The sequence below is a fragment of the Penicillium waksmanii genome (assembly GCF_028829765.1).
Source record: "Penicillium waksmanii strain IBT 27052 chromosome Unknown utg000005l:1.0-5232799.0:1.0-5237142.0, whole genome shotgun sequence".
In the NCBI taxonomy this organism is placed as follows: Eukaryota; Fungi; Ascomycota; class Eurotiomycetes; order Eurotiales; family Aspergillaceae; genus Penicillium; species Penicillium waksmanii.
The window spans coordinates 2565811-2592721 of record NW_026643252.1 but is presented as its reverse complement, the minus strand read 5'-3'; the positions used below and the strand labels follow the sequence as shown (position 1 = coordinate 2592721).

Genomic DNA, 26911 nt, shown 5'->3' with positions numbered 1-26911 from the left:
GGGCGTCAAAAGCGGACCCCCCTCGGCTCGGGCGCCTTCCCGCGACATCTGCGAACCCTTAAATTTCTTCATTGTGTCCCAACCCTCGTGAGCCGATGGAATGGGTTCAGCCGCATTTGAATCACTCTGTCTACATTTTTGCTGGGACTATAATTTCTGAAGCCTCTCGTTCTTCCGTGAAAAAAAGGTGTTGATGTTCAATTTGACAATCGTCCCGGTGGTATAGCGAATGTTGATACAACCTTGAGTGTAGTAGGTACAGACCAGCCGAATATATCCCTCTAACACATCCCAAGTAATCCAAATATCCCAAGTCATGAATAAAAGTTGCCCGAAACAAAAAAGAACTCCGATATATCATTCCCTTCCACAAAAGACATTCAAAATCCTCCATTGAACTCCTTATTTGGCATATCCTTTGCCGCGGCAGCAACTGCCAAAGCACTGATCTCCTGGGAATGGTCAATATTTCTGAATAGGTCTCTCTCAGGTGCAAGAATACCGTTGTATGGAATTGACGCTGTTTGACTTGTTGCTCTCGCCCTTGAACCTTTAGAAGATGCATCACTGTGATGGGTTAGAGGACATGACGTCACTATAATCGCGAACACCTTACTCAAATGTTCTCACGGATTGGTTATCGAAGTCTTTCGTCCTGGAGGAGTCGTGCGTTGGCAGAATTGACAGCACCTTCTCCTTCAGACTCTTGGTTTCATCTTGTCCAGACATTTTTGGTGTGTGTGGATCGGATCTGTTATTGGCACGAAATGGTTGCCAAGACTTGATATACTATCTTGATAGATATTGTCCTTGTGTTGTCACAGTGAACTTCAAGTTGAAATCTCTAGTTTTTCTTGAGATACAGAACGTAGTTTGATCTTTTTCTGAAAAATCCGGGGAACCTCGCTCTTTCATATACCTTCCCCGGAAAATTATTTTCGGTCTGTAGATTTAGATCGGCATATGAAGGTGACGTGGGGTGGAGCCTGTGTGACACAGAAGTATGTCGGCGGGCGCCGAAGTCCATGCCCCTGGCCACCTAATTCCCTATCGGTGATCGAATCTTCGCCGATTTCATCCTCGATCGCTAGTAAATCTAAGCAGTGTATTTAATTTCCCGTGGGAAATAGGGTCGAGCACCTTCACCGATCAGGACATCGCATTGTGATTGGCGACCCGCTCATCTGCCACGATCGGGCCATAGTCTCAACCTTCCTTAATCGGCGCTGCCATTGTAAAAAGGAAAGGTGGGCGAGGAAATTGTTACATAACGACATCTCATCGGTGGCTGAATACGATGCGACATGTCAGTAAGGCGCGACTATTAATTGGGACATAGTTGTAAGCTCTCTCCCTCTCTCTCCTTGCCCGGAAGCTCCGTAGTTCATTCTTGGATTTCTAAGTCTATTCTAAAATATTGTCTTCAAGGACCACCCACGGCAAACGCCTCTAGCTATAACAAATGCTATTGCAGCTGCAAGATAAAGGACACCGCCAAATATGATCAGATCGTCGTATTCTCCTCCGTCACGCTGCTGGATCGCCCCTGCAATGGGGATTCCCGTAAGGGTTCCAATGCTGACGATCGTGAACGTGGTCCCATTTCTTTTACCGTATTCCTGCGTGGCGCAGACCTGAGAAATACACACTGGCGTCAGGCTGATTGCTGCTCCACTCCAGAAGCCAAACAACACAGCGTAACAGATGATGGCGGCGAGATTGTCGCCTGATTTCAGCCACAGTGCGAGAGTCAAGATGGCGCAGACAAATGATGTCAGCACCATGACATTGAAACGACCCAAGCGGTCGGCTATCAAGCCGGGTAAAAAGCGCCCAGGGATTGCTCCCAAGTTCAGGAAGACGATGAGTAGGTATGAGATCGTGTCGCCGACTCCAACATGGATGGCATATGTTGAAATATACGTGATAGGTATAAAAACGGCAAATTCCACCAGGAAAACCGCGATAGTAGTGACAGCATAGTGGGGATCTTTCAAGGCACGAAAATCGACCATAGCACCCGATTTGAGGTTCGCCGGTAACCTGGTCTTCAAGAGAAGACATGCCAAGGTACACATGACGACACATAACAGTGCAATGATTCGGATCGCCCACGGGAATCCTATCTTGGGGGCTGTGAAGAGGATTATCAAGGGGAACACTACGCCTCCTATGCCACCCGCCGTACACGCAATGCCTGTAGCATAACCCCTTCGCACATTGAACCAATGGCCAACTGCAGAAACAGCTGGAGTGAAGAGTGTGCAAGCTGAAAGACCTCCCAGCACGCTGAAGGAAAGAAATATCTGGTAGTATTCTGTAGTTTTTAGAAGTTATTCATAAGAATATGATTTGAAGGCAGCATACCTTCGCTGAAGCTGAAACATATAAGAGCTATCACCATGCCGAACGAACCTGGTATGATGACATAGTTCGGCCCGTATGCATCAAAAATTGGACCTGGCCACGTATAGTTAGCACAAAAACCATGCAACGCTAATTGGATTGTCACCTACCCGCTTGGGCCCCTGCGAAGTATAGGAAGAAGCCATAAGCGCCAAATATCCAGCCAATGCTGGACTCGGAATAATCTTTAAGTTGATGTGTGCTGGTCCATGCGTGGAGGATCCCGAGGCTATTTAATAACCCCATGGATGGAATCATGGCACACCATGCCCCGAACACAACCGACCATGCTTTCCACCCCCCTTCGGGATAGTCGTCATTATCGGGGGGAAGCTTGCAGTTCTTCATTTTCGATTCTGCCTTTGGGATGCGGGGCTTTTTGGTCTAGCATGATCTAGAGTGGCAGTTGAGAACTTGCAAATGTATTTCTTCCACTACTGTAAGTAGAGGGGATTGGCAAGACTATAAACCTTGCAAACATCTTGTCAGATAGCTTATGAATCGCTTATTGAAGACTAACTCGGTGAACCTTTCGGCCCGAAGCATCTATGTTCGGTCTTGAACATTTCTTCGCTAACAAGATACTGCCGATGGGGTTATGCTTCGGCGAAACTGATCGCTCATTGGATGATCCGCCGCCCAAATGATTGCTAATCTGGCGACAGATAAGAACTGCCGGCGGATGCGACGTCTGATTGACCAGAATTATCATCGCATTCTATCATTCATCTCTGTTCTTCAGGTGGATCCTTGTCTTCAAGAAAGCCGCATCGCGTCAGGCCACTCGGTTCAGACCAGACTAACTTTCAGAATGTGAAATTTTTTTTTTTGAATAGCCAAGGATATACTACGAACGAGGCCGTTTGAGTGAACCCGAATTTATAAAAACGCCACCCAATCAACCCACCCAATCAACCCACACGTTCGGCGAACCTCATTCTATCTCAGGAACAATTTCCCCAGCCTAATCAAAATAGATGAACATCAACAGTTCGCCGCTAGTTATCTACGGTCGGCGATCTCGTATTGATCTGTTTCTTTGCGACCATGGCGGAACTCTTAACTCGGAGTGAATCGAATCGTCATCCAAAGTCCTCCCGCCCGTACCGATCAAAACGACACCCGCCGTGTGACCAGTGTCGTCGCAAGAAGCTACGATGCGAGGCCCAAGGAAACAAATCGTGTCAGAGATGTGAGGCTGCATCTTCGGATTGTAGTTTCAATCTTGTTCTGCCTCGTCGATCTGCATTGCCAGACCTGAGACCATCGTCGGTTGCCCATGAAGCCGTACCCATCTTGCCCGAGACAAACAACGTACCTACCGAGGACCAAAATGATCCTACGACTTCCACCGAAGCCTCAGGCTTCTCGATTACAGAGCCAGATATTCAGCCGGAGTTGAATTCAACATCCGTTGATGAGTTCTTCCTCCCTTCTCAGCCTGAATATCATCTCCCGGAAAGGCCAACGCCGCAAGCCATTCAAACCCTAGATCAGCTGAAGGGATTCTCATCACAGGTCATCGGGGCATCGGGAGAATCAGATCCTTGGCTACTACGGCACTGCAAGTTTGATGATCACGGATTTCTTCTCTTCCATCAAGTTCACTTTCGTAATGCTGGTGGAGTACCGCTCGAGGAAAAGATTCCGGTCCATTTCCTGGTCACAGCAGACCAATTATACGAACAAACAAAAGATGAAACCAAATTTGCACCAAGGAATCAGGCTCGTGAGGAGCTGAATTCTCTCGTTCCTTTGGATTGCGGCCAGAGGCTGGTATCGCTGTGAGTTATTCTTTTCACATTCAGATTCATCAATACTGTTCATTACTAAGACCAAACGACTACCAGGTTCATGAAATTTATCTTTCCAGATTTGCCCATTATATCGCGCTCTCAATACGGACTGTCATCATCCCAATCCGCCCCAGAGCAAAAAGTCCTACAGACAATACCAGTGCACCTCCTCGCAGCAATCTACGCCTCTGCCCAACCATTCGCCAAATTCGACGAGTACCTCTGCATCGTATATGCCTACTCCGCCCCATCCACAGACAGACTTTGGCGTCTTGTATTCGAACTATTATTTGAGGAGTTACATACACCCCATCTAGCCACTTTACAAGCAGGACTCCTTTACCTCCACAAACCAAGCGAAGGTAAGAAAAGTGCCGTGGCAGACAGTTCCTTCGTCTGGTCCTTCGTCGGTCTATTAGTCGGCCTCGCCACATCCCTAGGCCTCACGCTAGAATGTCGACCTATGGGTCTCCCAGCCTGGGAGCGACGTCTACGCCGGCGATTATGGTGGGCCGTCTATGCGGAGGATAAATGGCGCAGTCTGATGATGGGCCGACCGCCCTATATTCGAGAAGATGAGTGGGACGTGACAGATCTCGACGATGATGATTTTCGAATCGACCAGATGCAAATTGACTTTTTGTTGTCGCCGAGTGACGAGTCGTTGCGTGATGTAGTGCATGTCAGGCAGTTTCAGCATTTCGCGCGGTTATCGAGGATAGCAGACGAAGTGCAGGTTCGCTTGTTGTGAGTATTTAGTTTTTTTTTCCAATTCCTTATTCATTCAGCTAACTAAATACTATAAGCTCTCTTCGTGCATCGCAGCGACTCTCGTCGAATTTCGACGCATCTCTCGACACGGCTCGGGGTCTACTCCAGAAGCTGAAAGAGTGGTATTCACTTCTGCCGCCACAGCTCAGACTGCAGAATCGATTGTTTGCGACGATTGATCGGAGTGGACCGCGATCTCATTGCCTCCATTTTTCATATCTTTTACTGGAAATCTTCATCTTTCGCTCGTTGCTTCGACCAATGGTCCGGTCTGCTGCGCCGCCGCGGTTAGTCGAGGAAGACGAGGATCCGATCACCTTTACGAATATGGTTGATGATTACATCACTCAGATAATTGAGGCAAGTGAAGTTGAGCCTGTGCCTGCGATTGATATGTCCGATGAGCATGGTGCCGGGAATGCGGTGCTCAAGGCGGCCGAGAATTGCGCAGCGACGATGCTGCGGTCAGTGATGAGAATGGCGTGTAGTGATTTAGCGGGGTTTTGGTACTCATGTAGGTGGATTTTAGACTTTTCTTTCTTTCTTCACAGTCCAAATTTCTATTTCTACTTATGCTAATTATTGGATAGGGTCGCGGGTAGGCTTTGCTACCGTCTCTAGCTTCATGATGCTATTGATAGTACAGGCACCGTCCAAGGAACACGCGCTACGAGCTCGGAGATTGGTGTATATGTGGCGACAAGCATTGCGAGGGCAGAGCCAAGGCTGCGAATTGTTGAATCTCGCGCTTGTTCGGCTCGATGGTCCACATTGGACCGGGCTGGCGCGGAACTTTTTCCTTCCTCAACATGTCAAGGAGGCTCTTGAGTGTACAATTGACCAATCATAAGGCGCGGTAGTAATCAAAGTAAGCATTGGAAGGGGTAGGGACAGCCGAATCACTGCGATCGCGTACAGATTTGGGCAGGCTGAGGCTGGAGATGAGCTGGAGATAATACGGTTTTTTCTCGGGGTGGATAGCTAGTCCATCCACACCAATATTTGGGCGGAGCAAAGGAACCAGCGGTTCGCATGGAGAGAACGTGAACATGCTGTCCGGATTCCGTAATCGCAATTAGCCACGGCATTCCGCGGGAATTCAATTGGTCGAGCGAATTTGTGTTTTCAAACTTCCCGAACGGGATGATCGGCCCTTGTGACCGGTGGGATGGACAATGGAAAGTGGCACGCAGTGCAGATTCTGTTGGGGCCAAGTGGGATGAGTGGAGCGGCAGGAGTAGCAAGGTGAGACGCGGTGCAGGGTGCAGAGCAACTGCATGCGCTATTATGTTTAAGGAGGTTAGCTTGGGTTTAGCATGAGATTAGTTTGGAGTCGGGTGGGCATTAAACTTGTTAGTTTTGGTCCAGACGGTTCCCACTGATCTTCGCGGGCCTCACATGCTACAGTCGCACGGAGGGGTAGCAGATCAACGTTTAGGCGCAGTCCACCGTCTGCTACCGTGCGATGCCGCGATACGAGTACGTTGAGTGTGAGTGCAAGTCGGATGGTCCAGCCCGATAGCCGGGAGGCAACAGGCGACGTAGATCCAGACATCGGGTCCATCCGCCATACAACCGGTAATCCCGGTTGAAGTGTTCCCCCTGGCCGTGGTGTGCAGACGAGCTGCCAGGCACGAAACCCCCCTTGGTCCCACATTCGACCAATTTCCGTTTTCCCACCCCCACAATCCCGGTGGCTCCCAGCGTGGGTGTGTGGTGGTACGGATACAGCCCGGACCTTTCACCGGTTTGATGCAGGTGCAGCGGGTGGGGACTGGATTTGAGTGTACATAGTAGTGGTATATGATTTTTTTTTGCAAAGCCTTGCGCGCTTGCGGAAGAGGGGCATGATTGATAAATTGAAGATGTTGCCAGGTGTTTGTAATGAGTGGATTTTCAACTCGGACTCGTCACTCGGGCTCGGTGGCAGAGAGATTAAACTTCTAACCGGCGCGGCTCGCTCCCAATGGAGTGTTTTGCCTACTTTGCACTTCAATGCTGCTTACTCATCCCCCCCCCCCGCACCCGTGACGATCGGGAGCTGCTTACACGGGGTTTCGGGGGGGACACGATCTTGGAATTTCCCTGTCTCTGTGGTTTTCGATTGCTAGGTTTATCCGGAGTCTTGGGTCTGGGGGGGATCTCAGTGAATCTGACACCAAAAGACAGTTCCCTCGGTCATCGGGGGAAAGGGGAATAAAACGAAATGACGTTGAACCGGGATTCCCAACAAAGGGCTTGGCCCAGCTCTCTGCCTCTGGAAAAAGTGCCAGGGATAACCGCGGGGGTGATCGTTTCGGACAAAAGGTTCTCATGAGAAATCTAGCCATTCCATTTGAACGGGGCGGCGTCCAATCCGAGGGAAGCAAGAAGCCGGGGGGGTGCGGCCCAAAGTGCATAGTCATGGTCATAGTTCCTTAGTTCCCCCGGGGCAACGGAAGTGCTCAGTCCCCCGCATGACCGAGCTAGGCACGAGGATCACAATGTAGAGAAGAGGTGATATTCTAGGATATAGCTCTACTATGCAATATCTATAGCTGTAGAATATATACATTGATTAATCTGTTAGGGATGACTCTATAATACATACGATAGTCGTCAACTATACAGTTGTAGGATACTGTCGTGTACTGTGTATGTGTATACTACTCTAGAGTCTACTCTCCCTGCCGCTCGCAGTGACAGCCCCGCCGCATCCAGCCTTGACCCGAATCGGTGACAGCCAATTACTCCACCCCCAACCCAGCATTCTCCTAACTTGAAATATTTAATATTAACATTTCCCTCCACGCTGTACCTCGTTTTTCTTTCTCCCTCTCTCGCTCCCTCTCTCGATTTCTCTCTCCACCCCCCTCTCCCCATCGCGTGAGTGATTCCAACATGCCTCCACTTGAAGCTCCCCCGCCAGTTGCTCCTTCGTCCCTCTGCCCACGACCTGACACTAACTTTTAACCCCCTCCTCTCCCACAGACCTCTCTCCTAACACATTGAATTCATCTTCCACTGTGCTCCGGAGCTCACAAATATGTCGGACGACCGTAAGCCCTCCGTGGTAAGTACCTGGTCGCACTGGCAACCGCCGCGCCCGCCACTTCTTTTCATCCCACCTTCCCACCTTCCCCGCCGATCATTGCTAACCTACGCTACTCAGGTGCTGGAAGCCCACGAGGTCGACACTTATCACGTTCCCAAAGCTTTCCACGACAAGCACCCCACCGGCACCCACATCAAGGATATCGATGAGTACAATAAGCTCTATGAAGAATCCATCCGCAGCCCGGACACTTTCTGGGCCCGCATGGCCCGTGAGCTTCTCACCTTCGACAAAGACTTCCAGACCACCCACCACGGTTCCCTTGCCAATGGTGATAATGCCTGGTTCGTGGAGGGCCAGTTGAACGCTTCCTTCAACTGTGTTGACCGTCACGCCCTGAAGAACCCCGACAAGGTCGCCATCATCTACGAAGCCGACGAGCCCAACGAGGGCCGCTCCATTACATACGGCGAGCTCCTCCGCGAGGTCTCCCGCGTCGCCTGGACACTGAAGCAGCGTGGTGTCAAGAAGGGTGACACCGTCGGTATCTACCTTCCCATGATTCCCGAGGCCGTCATCGCCTTCCTGGCCTGCTCCCGTATCGGTGCCGTCCACTCCGTCGTATTCGCCGGTTTCTCCTCAGACTCTCTCCGCGATCGCGTGCTCGACGCGAACTCCAAGGTCGTCATCACCACCGACGAGGGCAAGCGTGGTGGTAAGGTCATTGGCACTAAGCGCATTGTTGATGCGGCGCTCGAGCAATGCCCCGATGTGACCACTTGCCTGGTTTACAAGCGCACTGGCGCCGAGGTTCCCTGGACCGAGGGCCGTGATATCTGGTGGCACGAGGAGGTCGAGAAGTACCCCAACTACCTCGCCCCCGAGCCTGTTAACTCCGAAGACCCTCTTTTCCTTCTCTACACCTCCGGCTCGACTGGAAAGCCCAAGGGTGTTATGCACACCACTGCCGGCTACCTGCTGGGTGCCGCCATGACCGGAAAATATGTCTTTGATATCCACGATGATGACCGCTACTTCTGTGGCGGTGATGTCGGCTGGATTACTGGTCACACCTATGTAGTTTACGCCCCTCTGTTGTTGGGATGTGCCACCGTCGTTTTCGAGAGTACCCCCGCTTACCCCAACTTCTCGCGCTACTGGGATGTCATCGACAAGCACGATGTTACTCAGTTCTATGTTGCCCCCACCGCCCTGCGCCTGCTGAAGCGTGCCGGTAACGAGCACATCCACCACAAGATGAAGTCCCTGCGTGTACTCGGCTCCGTCGGTGAACCCATTGCTGCTGAGGTCTGGAAGTGGTACTTCGAGGCTGTTGGCAAGGGAGGAAGCTCACGTTTGCGATGTCCGTATCTCTTTTCCCTAATATCCGCGATTCATCAGCTAATATACTTTGCAGACTTACTGGCAAACCGAGACCGGTTCCAACGTGATCACACCTCTGGGCGGCATCACCCCCACTAAGCCTGGTAGCGCCTCGCTTCCATTCTTTGGAATCGAGCCCGCCATCATTGACCCTGTCTCCGGAGAGGAGATCACCGGTAACGATGTTGAGGGTGTCCTTGCCTTCAAGCAGGCATGGCCTAGCATGGCCCGCACAGTCTGGGGTGCTCACAAGCGCTACATGGATACCTACCTGAACGTTTACAAGGGCTACTACGTAAGTTTTGAAATCGTTTCTATCCTTGGCATATTATTGACTCTTGTTGTCTAGTTCACCGGAGATGGCGCTGGTCGCGATCACGACGGTTACTACTGGATCCGTGGCCGTGTTGATGATGTTGTTAACGTTTCCGGTCACCGCTTGTCCACTGCGGAGATTGAGGCTGCTCTCCTCGAGCACCGTAAGTTCATCACGAGGATATGACGGACGTTTTTGATCAATTGCTGACTCTGTATATAGCCATGGTTGCTGAGGCCGCTGTCGTTGGTATCGCCGATGAACTGACCGGCCAGGCCGTCAACGCCTTCGTTGCCCTGAAGGAAGGCAACGAGACCAATGACGAGGTTCGCAAGGACCTTGTGATGCAGGTCCGCAAATCCATTGGACCTTTCGCTGCCCCTAAGACCGTCTTCGTTGTTGAGGATCTCCCCAAGACCCGCAGTGGAAAGATCATGCGCCGCATTCTGCGTAAGATCCTGAGCGGTGAGGAAGACAGCCTGGGTGACACTTCGACGGTAAGATCCTCATCTCGGTTAAGGAATGTCGAGAATTGATCGCTAACTCGTTTTTGCAGCTGTCCGACCCCAGCGTAGTTGACAAGATCATTGCGACGGTCCACGCGTCGCGTCGCAAGTGATCGGAGAATGAACGAAGCAAACAAAATATTTGGGTCTATGATTTCACGATAATGATTCAAAAGAGAATGAGTCTTTTTTGAACTTCTTTCTGGTTCAATTGCCATTGAGCATTATGCAGTAAGCCGCGTTGGGAGGACCGATGACCCCGGCCCTCAGGCGTCCGAAATTGATTATTTCTTCTTTTATGAGTGTTGCCTATTTGATGTTTGAGATTCCCTGGTCTGTTAATCCAGCAGCGGTGTGAATATGATTTTCTTCTTTACGGGTTTCATTCATGTTCAATTATGAAAATTTCTTTTGTTGCGTAGAGGCACGGGACGTAGAGACATGGAGACTTTCTAGGGGCATGGTTCCCGTATAGTAGCTGTTTTCGGGTAGAGCTCACGAGAGCTTCCTGCAATATTTATTATCCCCATTAGCCAACGAACACGAGGGTTAGCAGCAAGGAGCAAGGTGTTTCCCCGAAACTAACCTATATTCACAGCTCCTGCAGTTGCATGCATCATTCCAACTTGAACAAAGCTTTCAACAACAAAGCGATTGAACTCGGGCACTTCCCCATGTAAGGCACAAACCCACTCACGTGACGGAGTGCAGTCCCCCGGAGGCTGACCTAAGCAACAGTGCCTGCCTGAACTGGCACACCCGACTTTTCTGTCGCGTCGTTCCCTTCATCCTCCACGCGCTCATCTTTCTTCTCACTTTCACCTTGCTTCATCCATATCCGGAGTGCCGTATGAACCACTAATCCCTGAGCTTCAACCGACACTATGTCTTTCGGCTTTGGAGGTGGAGGATTCGGCCAGTCCAACAACCAAAGCAGTGGCTTTGGCACCGGATCTGGATTCGGGTCCAGCAATACTGCCGGAGGTAGGTCTTCTCTCTCTGTTTCTGTGATTTATATCCTTGTTTGGCGCTTTGTTTTTCCAATCCCTCTTTGCTGCCCTGCTCTCCCCTCCGTGGCTCTTTCTCGACTGCTTCGCTCTGTCGGCAACAACCCGGTGCTCCCTGACTTCGACCCGCGATGGACCATGACACGCGCAAGGCCGCCAACCTCTCGCCTTGATAAACCTCAGTCGTGCCAAACGAAAACTCCCGCGGACTCTCTCGATGCTCAGCGACGCCGCGACAACGGAAATGGTCTTGTTGAAGGGGCCTGCTTGAAAAATCAGTCTCTGACCGCGATCCCTACCCCGTCATCTAGGCTTCGGCTCCGGATCAACAACCTCCGCGTTTGGCGGTGGTAACACTAGCACTGCAGCTTCTGGTGGTGGTTTGTTCGGCAACACCTCCAGCAGCTTCGGCACCGGCGGAGGTACGTGCTCGGGTATGGAGGAGTCTTGCGGGTTTTCTCGCTCAATGTCCTTTCGGTATATATTTCGCCATATCGACAAATCTCGGATTTTCGACAACCTATCTCAATCCTAAACACGTGCGAAGAATTCTTTGCGCACTGGTCCAGGAAATGACTCGATGCCTTGGCTGGCTACTTCCCCGGAAATTGAGCGATTCGATCCCAGGACAAATTCATCTCATTGAGCTATAATTGCGCCTTTTAGATATTTCATTTATGGGGACTTTCTTTGACAATTGACTAACATGTACTTCTCCCTTCACGCAGGATTCGGCTCCAACACCAACAACACACAAACTCAACCTGGCTCCCTCTTTGGTGGCCAACAAAACCGTACCGGTGGCTTCGGAACCACCAATACCCCCAGCACTGGCGGAAGTCTCTTCGGAAGCGCTGCGAACACTGGAAATGCCGGCGGATTCGGTGCCAGCACTGGTGGTGGATTTGGATCGGGAGGATCGGGAACTACAGGCGGATTTGGCGCCAACACCAATAACAACACCAGCGGTGGTCTTTTCGGTGCGAACAAACCCGCCGGTGGTTTCGGTACACCCGCAGCCACTGGTGGAGGCTTCGGCTCCAACACCACGGGCGGCGCTTTTGGCAACTCGACAAACACTGGTTTTGGAGCTGGCGCGACTCCGCTAGCGGGCGGCGCAGTTGCTCCCTGCGAAGGCACCGGTTCTACCCCATTCAACCCATTCACAGAGAAGGACACGAGCTCCAACACCATGAACCACTACCAGAGTGTCAGCTTCATGCCTCCATACAAGAACTATTCCTTTGAGGAACTGCGATTGGCCGATTATGAGCGGGGCCGGCGCTTCGGAAATGGAAGCAACCAGGCAGGTGCATTCGGCTCCTCCAGCTTCGGAGGCAACACGACCGGAACTGGATTCGGTGCCCAGCAGAACACCACTGGTGGCTTTGGTGCCAGCGCCAGCACTCCTTTTGGCGCCGCTAACACAAGCGCACCATCTACCTTCGGATCTACCCAGACCGCCGGTGGATTTGGCTCCACAAACAATTCCAACCCCCTCTTCGGGGCCAACAAGCCTGCCAACTCAATGTTCGGCGGCGGAGCGGCAACCACCCAGCCCGGCTCTCTTTTCGGTGGGAATACGGCCACTGCTGGCACTGGCGGTGCATTTGGAGGCAGCGCAGGAACCGGGGGTGCCTTCGGTTCCAATACCAACACCGGTGGCGGGCTGTTCGGGGGAAATCAACCTGCCAAACCTGCCTTTGGTGCTACTCCTGCGGCAGGTACAACTGGTGGCTTTGGCGCTGGTGGTGGATTCGGAGCCCAGCAAAACACCACCAATTCGAACCCCTTCGGTGGAAGTACGACTACTGGATCCACTGGCTTTGGACAACAACCACAGACTGGCACTAGTGCCTTTGGCGGCGGCTTGGGAGCGAACCAGAACCAGACCCAGAATAAGTCCTTGTTCGGCGGCACTGGTGGTGGCTTCGGCTCAAATACTCAGCAGCAGGGCACCGGCGGCTCTTTGTTCGGAGGCGCTCAAACTCAGCAGCCGGCAGCTGGCGGAGGCCTTTTCGGCGGTGCTAACACCCAGCCTCAGCAGCAGGGAGGCGGAGGGCTCTTCGGAGGGAATCAATCCCAGCCCGCGGCTGGTGGTGGCCTGTTCGGTGGCCAGAACCAACAGCAACAGAAGCCGGGTGGTCTCTTTGGCGGCGCACCTGGCTCTACAGGTGGCGGTGCATTTGGTGGTCTGGGTGCCTCTCAAACTCAGCAACCTGCTGGCGGCGGTTTGTTCGGTGGCCAGCAACAGCAACAGCAAAAGCCTGGTGGCCTTTTCGGCGGCTCTACCGGCGCTACTGGTGGCGGCCTCTTCGGACAGAGCAACAACACCCAACAGAATGCCGGATCCTCACTTTTTGGAAACCAAAGCCAGCAGCAACAGCCGGCTGGTAACAGCTTGTTCGGCGGATCTCAGCCTGCACCACAACAATCCCAGCCGGTTCCCGGAAGTCTGACTTCCTCCCTGCTTGGTGGCAACCCTTACGGCAGTCAGTCTATCTTTTCTGGCTTGCCCACCCCCGATGCTCCTTCCCCCGGTCCTCTGGCGACACCCCTCTCCTCCAGCATGAGGCAGAAGCAGCGAGCTCCCCTTCCTTATTCCATCACGCCCGGTGGAGCTAACCGCCTGTCTACTCCTCCGAAGCGCCAGGGATACGGTTTCTCCTATTCTACCTACGGCTCGCCCTCCAGCTCCAGCAGCACCCCCTCTGGATTCAGTAACAGCCTTCTCGGTGGCGGTGGTTGTGGTGGAAGCAGTAGTCTTCGCGGGAGCATTGGAGGCAGCTTCGGCCGCAGCTTCAGCAAGAGTTACTCCACAAGTAACTTGCGCAAGACTTTTGATCCTGAGTCAGACAGTGTTCTGTCGCCTGGCGCCCTGCAGTCCAGCGGTGGACGTAGCAATGGTGGCAGCATGAAGCGCCTTACTATCGACCGCAGCTTGAGGACCGATCTCTTCGCTCGCCCCGCCAGCACATCACCAGCCCCTACCCTTACCAACGGCGATGATTCGACCCATCCCGATAAGCTCAAGAAGAAGGTCAGCTTCGACGCCAGCCCCTCTGCTGTCCAGGGCACTGAGATCGTCCGCGTCGAGTCCAAGAGCCCGGAGCCTACTCCTCAAGCCACTCCCCAAGAACTGGGTTTCCTGCGCTCTCAACGCCGCAGCGGTAGCCTCAATGGAATTGACGGAAACGGCAGCGAGCGTCCTGAAATGGAATCAATCAGCCGTGACCTCGCTGTGGTTCCTGAGAATGGCGAGCCTATTTCAGCTAATACCTCTTCCGTGAAGCGACCCACCTTCGTCCCTGGCTCTGACCCTAAGCCTGGCGAGTATTGGATGAAGCCTAGTCGCGCCGAACTGAACAAATTGAGTCGCGACCAGCTCAAGCAAGTGGTGAACTTCACTGTCGGTCGTCAGCACTGCGGCTCGGTCACCTTTAATGGCGCCGTCGACCTGACTACAGTCGACATGGAAAACATTTACAGCAAAATTGTCGAGATTGGCGTGCGAAAAATCACTGTTTACCCCGATGAGACTATCAAGCCTCCGATGGGTAAGGGTCTGAACGTCGTCTCCACCCTTCGCATTGAGAACTCCTGGCCTCGTGGTCGTGATCGAAAGTCCCCGCTTCCCATTACCAGCGGACCTCTGTTTGATAAGCACATTGACCGTCTTCAGAAGGTACACGATACCGAGTTTGTCGACTACGATACCCAGACCGGTACCTGGGTCTTCAAGGTTCCTCACTTTACTACGTATGGTTTGGACTACGATGAAGATGAAGAAGGTGAGAGTCTCGACCAGAGCACCCTTGGAGCGGGTCCTGATGACAACCGTACTCCTAAGGCTCAGCCAGACCACCCCGTCAGCTTTGAGCAATCCGCAACCTTCTCAATCGACGAGTCATTCGTTGGCTCCATGGCTGGAATCGACGATGATACCTTCGACTTCAAGAAGCGCAAGCTCGTTCCCGGCTCCTTTGGTAGCCAAGCTATGGAGATGGAAGATGAGGAGATGGGTTCGGAGGGCGAGACCGAGTCTTTTTTAGAGGAAGGCTCCACGGGTTCAACTACTGAGCATGAAGATGATGTCACCGAGAGCCAGCGCTCTGGCGACTCCGTAGTTGGATCTGATGAAGACCAGGAAATGGACATGGCGGGTTCCTTTCCACACCTTCATCATACCGTGGAGCGGGAAGACTCCCAGAGCACCGACGGTGAACTGGACACCACCCACCCAATCAAGCACTTTGGCACACCTCCCAAGCCTCGCCTCGACCTTAGTGGTGACTGGGCGGAGCAGCTTCAGCGCACCATCAGCCCTCGCAAACAAAACCGCGATGCCCTACGTGAAATCCAGGCCAATGCCTTTGCCGACCGAACTCTCTTGAACGACGGCTCCCCAGAAGCGAAATCGAACGGATCTCCCAAGAAGGGGTTCACGAATAGTATCGACTTGATGAACTCGCTTTTCCAGCAACCGCGCAAACAGAGCGCACCTTCGCCGTTGAAAGCTTCAAAGGTGCAGCCTAAAGGCTTCGAGGTTCGCACTCCCTTCTTTGTTTGTACTTGATTTTTATCTTTTACCCATTCCACATTGTCCATTTTTCCGCACTTCAGCACCACCCCTGTTTATCCTTTGAGCATGTAACTAGGCTTCTATTCATTTGCACATCCCACCCAGATAGTTAACTAAATTGAGAATACTCTGAGCTAAATCCTTTCCCTCTTTCCAGTGGCCCTACAACAAACAACCCAAAACCTTCGCCGGCGATGAGGCCCAAATGAGCCAAAAGGACGCCGCTTTCCACGATTCGTTCAAGCCTCGCTGGGGTCTCATGGACTCTATTGTCTGCGCCAAGGACGACATGGCCGAACCGATTTCTGGTGTCAACAACCGCTGGCAAGAGCGTTTGTCTGTCTTCAGCGAGGGCAGAGATATTGCGGTTTTCAAGTACCACCAGACGGGCGAGGTATGTAGATTCGATTTGTCCGTATTTATCCATGGCATCACTAACCCTCTTTTAGTCACAAGAGATGCTCAATGTGCAAAAGCAACAGTCCACCGTCGAGCGCATTGACGGAACTCCGTTCGTTCGCCTTCCCAAGGTTGATATGCGCCAGTTTGCCTTTGCGCATTCCAAAGAAGAGGAAAGATTGGTATGGCAGTTAGCCAACATTCTATTCGACGACGACATCGAAGATGACATCTCTGCGGGTGTGCCAGCTCAGCTGCGACCCCAATTCGCGCATCGCATCAAGAAGGACCGTTTGACTCGTCTGTGGGAAAGCATCATCCGTGAAAAGCACACGCAAACCCTGGAGTTGATTCGTTCCGCTGAGGAGCGTGCTGTCCACCTCCTTTGCGCTCACCGGATTGAGGAGGCTTGCAAGACCCTTATCGACAGCAATAACCTTCATCTTGCTACCATTGTCGCTCAGATCGGCCGTGACGCTACCTCGCGGGCGGAATTGACAGACCAGATCGAGGTCTGGCGTCAGAACAACGTGCTCTCTGAAATGAGCGAGCCTCTACGTGCCCTTTACGAGCTTGTTTCGGGCAATGGTCTTCGCAGTGAAGGCAAGACTGGCGGTGCTCTGGAAGATCGGGCTTCCACCTTCCTCCTCACTGAGCGCTTCGACCTGGATTGGTTCCAAGCCTTCGGCCTCCGCCTTTGGTATGGTACTACCGAGGATGAGCCGATCGAAGCTGCCGTGTCTCAATATTTGCACGACCTCACTCAGGGACTCGAACCTGCTTTCCCTCACCCTTCGCACGAAGACAGCTCTCACGCAACTCTCCAGCCAGGCGCCGATACATTAGGTCGTGAATCGCCTCTTTGGGTGCTCCTCAAGACATACTCAGCTGTTAATGGCGCTACCAATGTCCCCCCCCTGTTACCTTCCCCGCCGCAATTTTGCCAGAGTCTCTGTCTGGCGACCGACTCAACAACCGCCTCTCCTTCCAGCTTCATCATGTTCTTGCTGCCGCAGTAGGCAAGACTGATGCCGTCAAGATCGACCAGCATCAAGTCGACCGCCTGGTCTGGGACTATGCTTCTGAGATCATTGCGAGTGAACAACTTTTCCCCTGCCCTTTTTGTCCTCCTGCACCTCTCTAAGGCCGAAGATCGCAAGCGGGCTGTGCAAGACACCCTCGCTCGCTTCGGCGCTTCTCTCCCTGATCCTACCATCTCTGACGGTACCACTCCTGACCCAACCTGGCAGCATCTCACAAACGAGCTCCAGCTTCCCGAGCCCTGGATCTGGGTTGCAAAGGCCTTGCACGCACGTGCCAGCGGTGATGCTATCCGCGAGGTAGATGCATTGATCCGTGGCAAGCACTGGAACGACGCCCACGCTACCTTCTGCCGCGTTGTCGGACCTACAGCGGTCATCTCCCGTGACTACGCGACCCTCGAACAGCTGGTCACCGGCTTCGGCGATGGACCGGAGCGCAAGATGCGCGGCTGGTCTTCCGGCGGTGGCATTTACGAAGACTTCCTTCGCCTCGCAACCGCGACTCGGGGCCGCAGAGATCCAACCCGGCTAAGTCGACTGGTGAATGCCCTCGTGGCAATGGGCGACCGTGTCCGCAGCGGCTCAGGCATAGACGGCTTAGAAGAGCGCGTTGCTTTCAAGGAGATGAGCCGAGCTGTAGCTGGCTGGATTACGCATGAAGATGTCCACGTTAGTAAACCCTCCCATACAATCTGCTGTGATAAACTTTCTAACCTCTTGCAGTCGGTCGAAGCCTCGAAAATTCTTGGGTTGCCCCTTACTGGTGACGCCCGTGTTCTTCAAACAGTTGAGATGAGTCGTCGGTATTACGGCGTTGTTATGGCTGGTGGTTTTTAGTTAGCGTGGCATTGATCCTGTTGCTTCCCGCCCATTCATTGCTCATGTCATCTCTTTGCTCTTCGTTTGCTGAGTCCCTAATGCCCCCCTTTTTTCTTCTGTTTTTACCCCCCGATTCTCCTTTGTCCTGTGATCACGATATGAACTGTACTTTACTCATCTACCCCCAACAATCTACCCATTACTACGTCGTATTCCTATTTACTGTAGATTGGTCACCATCGCGATGCGAACATTGCATTAATGTGGTGACTACTGTAGTTATCACACTGTATACAACATTATAACTCGTTGAGATAATCGCATCATCATTTCGAGGACCCTGTCTATCGGCCTCAAAATCATAATCAATTACGAGGATCGTGATCAAGGATGTTCCTGTCCCTAGGCATTACCGGACCGACGATCTTCGCCCGGGCATGATATCCAGCCTCTATGAAGCTTCCCCAGTTTTACCCCCCCGCAGTGATTCCAATTGTCGGTTTAAATTTGAGAACCCCCAGTTTCTCTATTTTCGAAAATTACCGAGAAATACCTCATGTACAGAGAAGAGCGAAATTTCTAGACATTGTATGCCCAGGTGAGTGTAGTGAGCAAATACTCAGGTCCCTATATTACTGCTCCTTTGCACCATCTAGATATTTGTCTTTCTAAAAAAATCAGAAATATATTTGAGGCAATTCATGTTTGAAAATACCGGGCCTGCATAGAAGAGCTATGTAGATCTTATACAAGGAGTCTCGCAAGGATCCAGATCATCGAGAAAATGAAATCCCATGGTATAATCGCGGGGGATCTCAGTCATTGGTTGCCCTGTAAGAGGGATTGTTTTTGGCGCAAACCTTGGATGAAAGCCTTCGCGGGGTACTCAGAGTAATGTAGTACGAAATAGCTAGCCCTTGGCTTAAATGCATTTGCGAGCCTCAATTTTGTGGTCAAGTCTTGAAATTCGGTGGACTGCTGGACCCCTGATGACCCACGACCCCCTGGGAACCTTGAACCGTCACGGCTGATCGCCGCCAACCCAAAGTACGAACACCATGAGATTAATTCCAGAATCTCTATTGATATTATCGTTGGTTTTGAAGACAAGGGAGAAAAATAGACTCAGAGAGGGTATTGTCGATATGTTGACTGCCAAAATGTCAATAGTCACGGTCTACATACAATCGGCTATGTCTAGCAGGATAACATCCGGACTGTAAAACAGTCGAGTTAGTCAAAATCAGTTTGATTTTTGGGTCTAAACCTCTAGGTGGCCTCACATAATAAGCCTCGGTCTTTTATCTAGTCTCATAGATCGGCGGTTTTGAGGAGTTTCAGCAGAAAGTCGCCGATCTGACGAACGATCTATATTTTGTGACCATCTCGCCATCATAAACAAAGTTATTTAAAGGCTCATTTTTTACTCCCATTCTCAACTCCAAACAAAATCAAATGTTCATCATCAACGAAGACAACTCTCCTCTTTATCATTTGCCCAAGCAAATCCATCCACCACCAAACAAAATGGTTGCCACAAAGTATCTTTTGGCCGGCCTTGCCTCCATCGGCCTTACTATCGCCGGTGGTGCCGCCGATATCGAGTCCAGCATTGAAAAGATTCAGGACTCTTGTGGATCTCTCAGCAAGACCCTGAAAGGCTTCACCAGTGATGGCAACGTGATGGGCACCGCCCTGAAGCTCCAAGGAGAAGCCAAGGACCTTCTCAATATCATCAATGACGGCAAAGACACAGCCAGAAACGCCGACAACCTCAGCTCCGCCGACTCCGACAAGCTCGAGGATTCGGTCAACTCGCTTTCAAAGTCCGTTTACACCCTCCTTGACGGCTTCGTCGAGAAAAAGCCTGTTTTCCAGAAGGCTGTTCTCGGCGGCTCGGCCGATGGCCTCGTCGAGCAGGATCTTAAGGATCTGAAAGGCGCTACTGATGGCCTCGGCAAGGCTCTTGAGAGCATTGTTTCTGGTCAGCTCAAGAAGGATGCCCCTCAAATTCTGAGTGGCCTTGACAAGCACTTCGACGATGCTATTAAGGCTTTCTCGGACTAAATCATGACCGAGCTATGATGTATTCTAGAAATTATGTATGGACGGAATCGATACTAGTCAGTAGTATGGTTGAAATAGCTCGGCATTTATGAAATGAATGGCCGATATGTTTTCTCTTCAAGTTGCGATTTGGATATGCCGGGATCATGATACTATGTATCTCGATGGAGTGAAAGAGTTCCCAAGTTATATTATACCTATGATTGAATGAGTATTTAGAAGAATCGTATTTCAACCATATGTCTACTCCGAGTAGCTGTAGTACAACTTACATCCCATGAAGCTTACTCGCACGTCTCCTAGCAACTGCTATTTGCTCGGTTTTAATAGAGCTGGCCGGGTCTTTTAGTCTCTAATTGTACGAAATATTGTCCTAAAATAGTAACTCTCTGCCCTGTCAGTGACTGGGTAGGACTTCAAGTTGGAAAGCAACAACGACACAAGTAGATTCTAGAAAGTATTTCTAAACCCTGGTGAGTAGCATGGTAACAAAAGCAAGATAAGTTTTTCTTTATGATCCATGTTATTACTACGTCTGTGCCCCTTTGAAACATTTAAAATGGACTAGTAAATATCTTTGCAGCAAAGGATTATACCATTCGGTGTCACTCTACGAGCATCATACAGCGTTTGTTGCTATGTGACCACAAAGTAATAACTTCTGCTGTTGTTTTATTTTATCTAACTTTTATAGATTTCCGTGGATTGTGCGGCTTGAATATAATTGTAAATGATATTGCTAGCTGTCTGCTCTCATCATCGGTTTAAGCTCCAAATACCTTCAACTCAATCAACCTCGCTTGCAGTCCCTTCTTGGGCGTGAAGTATAGTCTAATACTCTCCGAGCTGACAGCATCCCAAGAAGCCTTTATGATACCGTTCGCAACAACCTTGTCGAATTTGCCATTGGAAACATTTGTCCATTTCCCAGACTGACTAGTCTGGACGCGATAATTACTCGGGGCGTCAAATTTCTGCGTCTCGTTTGCAAAGAACGCAATCTCTGCACTCTGCATCTTGGTTGAACCCTCAAAGTCAATCTGATACCAAACCTCGCTCCCGTTGCCTGTTGGGGTGGTCCACCCATTCGCGATGTCGGTCTCGGGGAAGAAATAGACGCGCCCGTCGATAGCAGCGTGAATGCCAGCTGTGTCGGTGTCATTTGTCACGGAAACCGTGCCTCGTGGATAGTTTGTGTCTGAGCCTTGCTGGACAGATAAGGCAATCGGACGGTTGACTGACGGCGGGCTTTTGCGGGAAACGTTGACTGTCAGACGGGACAGGCTCTTCGAGCTTGCTGTTTTTTTACCGTCAACTTCCACGATTAAGCCTTTTTCGCCGTATCTGTCTCCCGTCGCGTCCCATTGCACGGCGACTTCGTGTCCGTGGTAAAGGATTCGCTCTGCTCGGAAATACGAAATTGAGCTTCCATCTGCGGCTGGATTGATCTCGAGAGTGTTGTCGGCGCGAGGGCGAATACCCACGAATCCAGATAGAATCAGGTCAATGAAACCGGAGTGAAAATAGTGCGGAGAACGAGCGAGCCCAACAATTGGGAGGCCAGTAGCTGCATCATAGTCCTCTTCGAGATCCAGAATACCTCCTCGGTTCTGGTTGTAGTGTAGCTGGGCGTACTGCTTGAGAATATTGGTGTAGTCGACTTTGCTTATTACATTTGCTGCCGTAGCTTTGGGGTAGTGGTCAAGCAAGTTGGCAAGAGCTGCAAGGACCTGGGTAGTCTGGTATGGCCAAGCAGGACCATTCCACTGGCATTCACGTTTGTCGCCTTCGTAGCGATATTGTCGCATAAAGTACTCGTAGCTGGGCTCGTTGGTACGAAGGCCATGTGGTCCGGCAAACTTGGAAGAGTCGATGAGGTGCTTCCATGCTTGGGCGAAATCATGAGTGTCGTCCGGGAGATCGTGGGTCCATGGCACGAAACCAACTAATTCCCTGCCTCGGATAAAGTCCCAGTACTTGACATCATCGTTGTCCACTTTGTATCGATCGATAAAATGTTCAAATGTACTGTTCCAAAGTGAGTTCTGAACAGTATCCTTGATGGCAGATGCCTTCTTCTTATACTGCTGCGCAAGGTCTTTGTTCCCAGCGAGAGAAGCGATATTGGAGATAGCCAGGGCATTCGCATACTGATAGCTGTTGATGCTCGGACGGAATGCATTACCGCCTGTGAATCCATCAGAGCCCCCAGAGGCATCAATGCTGGCAATAGTATACTCTGTCGCATCTGTCAAGGGCTGAATCCAATACAGGCTCTTTGACACATCATAGCCACCCGTTGACATGGTTGTGGTATTCCAGCCCGTATAGACACTTTGCATGGAATCAAGAAGCCCAGTAATGGTATCAGAAACGCCATCAACAAGATAACCTTGCCACGCACCATCGGCCATGCTTTCGGAAAATTGATAAGGGTTCTTATTCGGTCCGAAGATGAAGTTTCTGTAATCATCCTTGAAGCGACGGTCCCGGCACCAGCGTCCTTCACGAAGGTGCATATTCGTCGCATCTATAAGTAATGCGGATGGCTGCGTCTGCCAGCTCACGTCTTCGAGGAATTCAGTTGAGATGTAGCCATCAGCGCCCAGGTCGCGCTGGTGGGCACGGAAGATTTTCCATCGGTAATAGTACACATCCTGGATATCAGAGGCACTGGCTTCGAATATGGGGATGCGATTAGAATACCAAGGTGCATCGTTGCCAAAATACTCCTGAAGTATTTCAGCCGTATTCAAACCAAGCGTTGGCGCTGCAAGGCAAGCAAATGTAAACAATTTGTCAAAATGCATTGTTGGCTATCATAAGATGTAAAGCCAAATGAGGTGATAAATTTCCGGCCACAAAAGCCAGTACTCTTTTTGACACGGATACATCTTGATTGCTTTCTGCTTATTTATAGTTGTAGCCCGGAGAATTATGCGGTGATCGACCCCTGACGAGTCGGTTAATTCTCCTGCGGGGTGTACATTAGTATTCTTCAAGCCACGGAGCTCCACCGATGCCGAACCCCCCCCCCTTTCCCTGCAGGACATTTCGGTTGGATAGTGCGGGAGGCTTTAAGACGACAATTTCAGTTATTGAGACAAAACAGGGAAATTCACACTGTCTCGCTTCGGAGAGAGTTTACGCGGGGAAAGCTCTAGATAATGTCTAAGACACCACCAGAGACTACTAACAATAGTAGGAGTCATTGGGGCCTAAACTGTACGGTTCGTATAGACTCAGTATCGCATACTATTAGTAGTACCTGCCAGTACGGAGTGAGGTTATTGTAGGAGATTAGTTATGCCAGAAGCATAAAAGTTGAACAATTTCGGCAGCAAGCTTTAGGATGTGCAACAATACAGATCGACAAGTCGATACCCAGCGTAGCAAATTAGGTGCTATATAGTATCAGGTGATAGTTCTACTAATTCTCTGAGGTCTCAAGGTTAACAATCAAACACTGCCATACCTTGTAAAGATATTCAAAGAGAATATGTATTGTATTCCAAGCTTTACCTATGGAGTTGCCAATATGGATGTTGGGTACTAGTAGTGTAAAAAGTCAAGCCCGCTTTACCGATCAACAACCCATCTGATCCATCCGATATAGAGATGTCTCTAATAAAGTTTTCATCATCTCTCACTTGATAAAAACCATCCCTTTTGTTGTCCGCAAACTAGAAAACTTGCTTAGGGGGGATGTGTATCTAGCAAATTGTCGGCCAGTATGGTTGCCTAGGTGTATTATGTATGGTATTGTCATTTCGCAGGTGTTTCCCCAAAGTGATATTCTGCCGCTGAAGCTCTGGAGAATTTTTCGATTTTTTGCCATACTTAAGGACGGCCCTCACCGCCTGTAAAAATACAATGTAATATTACCCGTCTGATACACGTTTCATTTTTCGCTCAACTCAAATTGCATTTAAGCCTGAATACCAAAAAGCAGATCGAGTTCTGCGGTGTAGAGTGGATTTTCTTTTTAGACTCAAGTACCATGTAAGCATTCAAAAATCGATTAAACCCTCCAATGCGCAAAATCAGGCGTTGTTTAAAAACACGCCCAAGTCGGAGTATGTGGATCAAAACAGTCATGTGATGACTCACCAAGGCGGTTGATATACCGCCTCAATCATGTGACATGGTGGGGAAGTTTTCTGCAGGTTTATTCGGCCCGGGCGGTGTATTATTGGGGAGGGGAGGCGGCGGTACCACAAAACTTTTTTTGGATCTTCTTCGTGCAACTATTACGAACCCCCGCCATTCGCAATACGCCCGAGATTAAAATATGGTTCTCAATATTGAGGCCGAGTCGCCTCACAACACATTCGACGTATGTATTGTTCCTGAGGTGGAATGGCGACTGGACCGCAGCTTGCGATCACCCGACCCCGCGTGCAGGCGCAATTGACTCATGGATGCAAAATGAACGAATTGGCTGACAGTTGTCGACTCTCTAGACTATCCTGGTTCTCGACTTTGGAGTATGTATCCGGCGGACCCTTGGCTATTTCCCGGCGGCTCTAGCAAATGCTGACCCTTCAAGTCTCAAACGAGCCATCTGATCCTCCGCCGTCTTCGTTCTCTCGGTGTCTTCGCTGAGCTGCTCCCCTGCACCACTAAGATCGCGGATTTGACTTGGAAACCCAAGGGAATTGTGTTCTCTGGAGGTATGGAATGATTCCTTGTATGGATTTTGTCAAGATCTAACCAATCTACTAGGTCCTGCTTCTGTTTACGACAATGGCTCGCCCCGTAAGGCTTTCTTTCCCCCCTCGGATATCCTGTTACCTATACTTATATGTGTGAAGATGTCGACCCCGCTGTTTTTGACCTGAACGTCCCTATTCTGTGAGTCCTTACTTCCCAAATTGCTAGACTTGAATCTGGACTAACATCTGAGGCGTAGTGGTATTTGGTATGATTTTCTTCAACACCAACACTGGGATAAGACTAATATTGTTTAGCTACGGTTGCCAGGAGATCGCATGGCGCATTGACTCGAAGAATGTTGCCCGTGGAGAGGCACGAGGTTTGTAACCTTCAGCACACTATCTGGTTATTTCTGACTCTTTTTCTTAGAGTATGGTCACGCCGATGTGAACATCACCAAGGTTAACGACAGCGTCGATCGTCTCTTCGCTGGCTTGGGCGATGCCATTCCTGTTTTCATGTCCCACTTTGACAAGCTCATCAGCCTGCCTACGGTCAGTGAGCTAAACTCAGGTTCTTGGCATAGTTATTGACTTTATTAGGACTTTGTGGTCATTGGTGCTACCACCAACTCGGAGTATGCTAGCATCGCTCACAAGGAGAAGCCTATCTTTGGTTTGTCTTTCCCTTTTCAGATGCAGGCTACTTTTACGAGAATATGCTAACATGAGAGAAACAAATAGGCGTTCAATTCCACCCCGAACTTGAACACGTTCGTTACCCCTACCCTATGTCGTCCAAGAACTCCCTCTGATATTCCGATTTAGACTCCCCGCGGAACCGATATCCTGCGTAACTTCAGTGTTGATATCTGTGGCGCTCAGGCGAACTGGAAGATGGGCGACTTTGCTCAACTCGAGATCGCTCGTATCCAGCAGCTCGTTGGTGACCGATCTCTTGTGATCGGCGCGGTTAGTGGTGGTGTGGACAGCACAGTTGCAGCGGCGTTGCTCAAGGCTGCCATTGGCTCAAGATTTAAGGCTGTCCTCGTCGACACAGGCTGCATGCGTCTTAATGAGTGCGAGCAGGTTAAGCAAACTCTCGGAGAACACCTTGGCATTGACCTCACTGTTGTCGATGCTGGTGAGCTGTTCATGAGCCGTCTTGCAGGTGTTGCTGACCCGGAAAAGAAGCGGAAGATTATTGGATCTACTTTTATCGATCTGTTCGAGAAAGAGGCTATCAGAATCGAGAAGGAAGCAGAGAGCACCCCCAACTCTGGCAAGGTGGAATGGTTTTTGCAGGGCACTTTGTACCCTGACGTTATCGAGTCTTTGAGCTTCCGTGGACCTTCCGCCACTATCAAGACTCACCACAATGTCGGCGGTCTGCCTGAGCGTATGATGAACGGCCAAGGCTTGCGCCTTATTGAGCCGCTCAGACTTCTGTTCAAGGATGAAGTCAGAGCGATTGGCCGTCAGCTCGGTATTCACGAGTCGCTGGTGAACCGACACCCCTTCCCCGGTCCTGGCATCGCTATCCGCATTCTCGGCGACGTCACACAGGAGCGTGTCGAGATCGCCCGTAAGGCCGACCACATTTTCATCACTAAGATCAAGGAGGCAGGTCTTTACGACCAGGTACGTCAGGTTATAGCTAGTTAAGACGGATATAAGCTAACCCTAGTAGATCTCTCAAGCGTTTGCTGGTCTTGATACCAACCGCAGTGTTGGTGTTTTCGGTGATCAGCGTGTTTGGGGCTACATCATCATTCTCCGCGCTGTTCAAACCAAGGATTTCATGAGCGCCGATATCTTTGACTTCAGCACTGAGTTCCTCAAGGTCAGTCAGAGTCATATCTTGATTACAATACCATGTTTGCTAACTTGTTTACCCATTTAGGATGTGTCACGTACTATTTGCAACCAGGTTGAGGGCGTGGCCCGTGTCACTTATGATTTGTAAGTCTCCTCAAAGCCTTCCCCTCGGAGCCTCCAGCTGACACCCCCTCTCTAGAACCTCAAAGCCTCCTGGCACCATTGAGCTTGAATAGGCGATATAAGAGAAGGAACCCAAACCGAAGATGCATCACTGGCCGGCAGTGGCTAAGGAAAAAGATGGGAATT

General features: G+C 50.7%; 8 protein-coding genes across 8 annotated transcripts; 5 read left to right on the top strand and 3 right to left on the bottom strand.

Annotated features, from left to right (window-relative positions):
- Positions 1–380: 380 nt before the first annotated feature.
- N7481_005862 (uncharacterized protein) lies at positions 381–729 on the bottom strand (the record flags this gene model as incomplete). The annotated part of the gene is made up of 2 exons (XM_057265081.1): positions 381–567; positions 617–729. The coding sequence occupies 2 exons, from the start codon at positions 727–729 to the stop codon at positions 381–383; spliced, it is 300 nt and encodes a 99-aa protein (XP_057122801.1).
- Positions 730–1409: 680 nt separating this feature from the next.
- Positions 1410–2754, bottom strand: N7481_005861 (putative oxalate/formate antiporter; the record flags this gene model as incomplete). The annotated part of the gene is made up of 3 exons (XM_057265080.1): positions 1410–2317; positions 2368–2460; positions 2517–2754. The coding sequence occupies 3 exons, from the start codon at positions 2752–2754 to the stop codon at positions 1410–1412; spliced, it is 1239 nt and encodes a 412-aa protein (XP_057122800.1).
- A 699-nt stretch (positions 2755–3453) lies between these two features.
- Positions 3454–5823, top strand: N7481_005860 (Zn(II)2Cys6 transcription factor; the record flags this gene model as incomplete). The annotated part of the gene is made up of 4 exons (XM_057265079.1): positions 3454–4190; positions 4257–4949; positions 5009–5487; positions 5564–5823. The coding sequence occupies 4 exons, from the start codon at positions 3454–3456 to the stop codon at positions 5821–5823; spliced, it is 2169 nt and encodes a 722-aa protein (XP_057122799.1).
- Positions 5824–7998: 2175 nt separating this feature from the next.
- N7481_005859 (acetate--CoA ligase) lies at positions 7999–10325 on the top strand (the record flags this gene model as incomplete). Its single annotated transcript, XM_057265078.1, has 6 exons — positions 7999–8025; positions 8125–9339; positions 9425–9685; positions 9740–9869; positions 9929–10203; positions 10263–10325. The coding sequence occupies 6 exons, from the start codon at positions 7999–8001 to the stop codon at positions 10323–10325; spliced, it is 1971 nt and encodes a 656-aa protein (XP_057122798.1).
- Positions 10326–11096: 771 nt separating this feature from the next.
- Positions 11097–18080, top strand: N7481_005858 (uncharacterized protein; the record flags this gene model as incomplete). Its single annotated transcript, XM_057265077.1, has 7 exons — positions 11097–11196; positions 11531–11653; positions 11948–15765; positions 15959–16195; positions 16251–17200; positions 17249–17912; positions 17967–18080. 7 exons carry the CDS (start codon positions 11097–11099, stop codon positions 18078–18080), a joined length of 6006 nt encoding a protein of 2001 aa, XP_057122797.1.
- A 1509-nt stretch (positions 18081–19589) lies between these two features.
- On the top strand, positions 19590–20129 carry N7481_005857 (cell wall mannoprotein 1 family protein; the record flags this gene model as incomplete). The annotated part of the gene is made up of 1 exon (XM_057265076.1): positions 19590–20129. The coding sequence occupies one exon, from the start codon at positions 19590–19592 to the stop codon at positions 20127–20129; it is 540 nt and encodes a 179-aa protein (XP_057122796.1).
- Positions 20130–20893: 764 nt separating this feature from the next.
- N7481_005856 (Six-hairpin glycosidase-like protein) lies at positions 20894–22939 on the bottom strand (the record flags this gene model as incomplete). The annotated part of the gene is made up of 1 exon (XM_057265075.1): positions 20894–22939. One exon carries the CDS (start codon positions 22937–22939, stop codon positions 20894–20896), a length of 2046 nt encoding a protein of 681 aa, XP_057122795.1.
- Positions 22940–24420: 1481 nt separating this feature from the next.
- Positions 24421–26838, top strand: gua1 (GMP synthase (glutamine-hydrolyzing); the record flags this gene model as incomplete). Its single annotated transcript, XM_057265074.1, has 14 exons — positions 24421–24465; positions 24593–24616; positions 24679–24802; positions 24855–24887; positions 24944–24983; positions 25042–25050; positions 25100–25164; positions 25215–25339; positions 25388–25460; positions 25529–25557; positions 25613–26425; positions 26475–26627; positions 26688–26746; positions 26802–26838. The coding sequence occupies 14 exons, from the start codon at positions 24421–24423 to the stop codon at positions 26836–26838; spliced, it is 1629 nt and encodes a 542-aa protein (XP_057122794.1).
- Between the last annotated feature and the right edge of the window lie 73 nt (positions 26839–26911).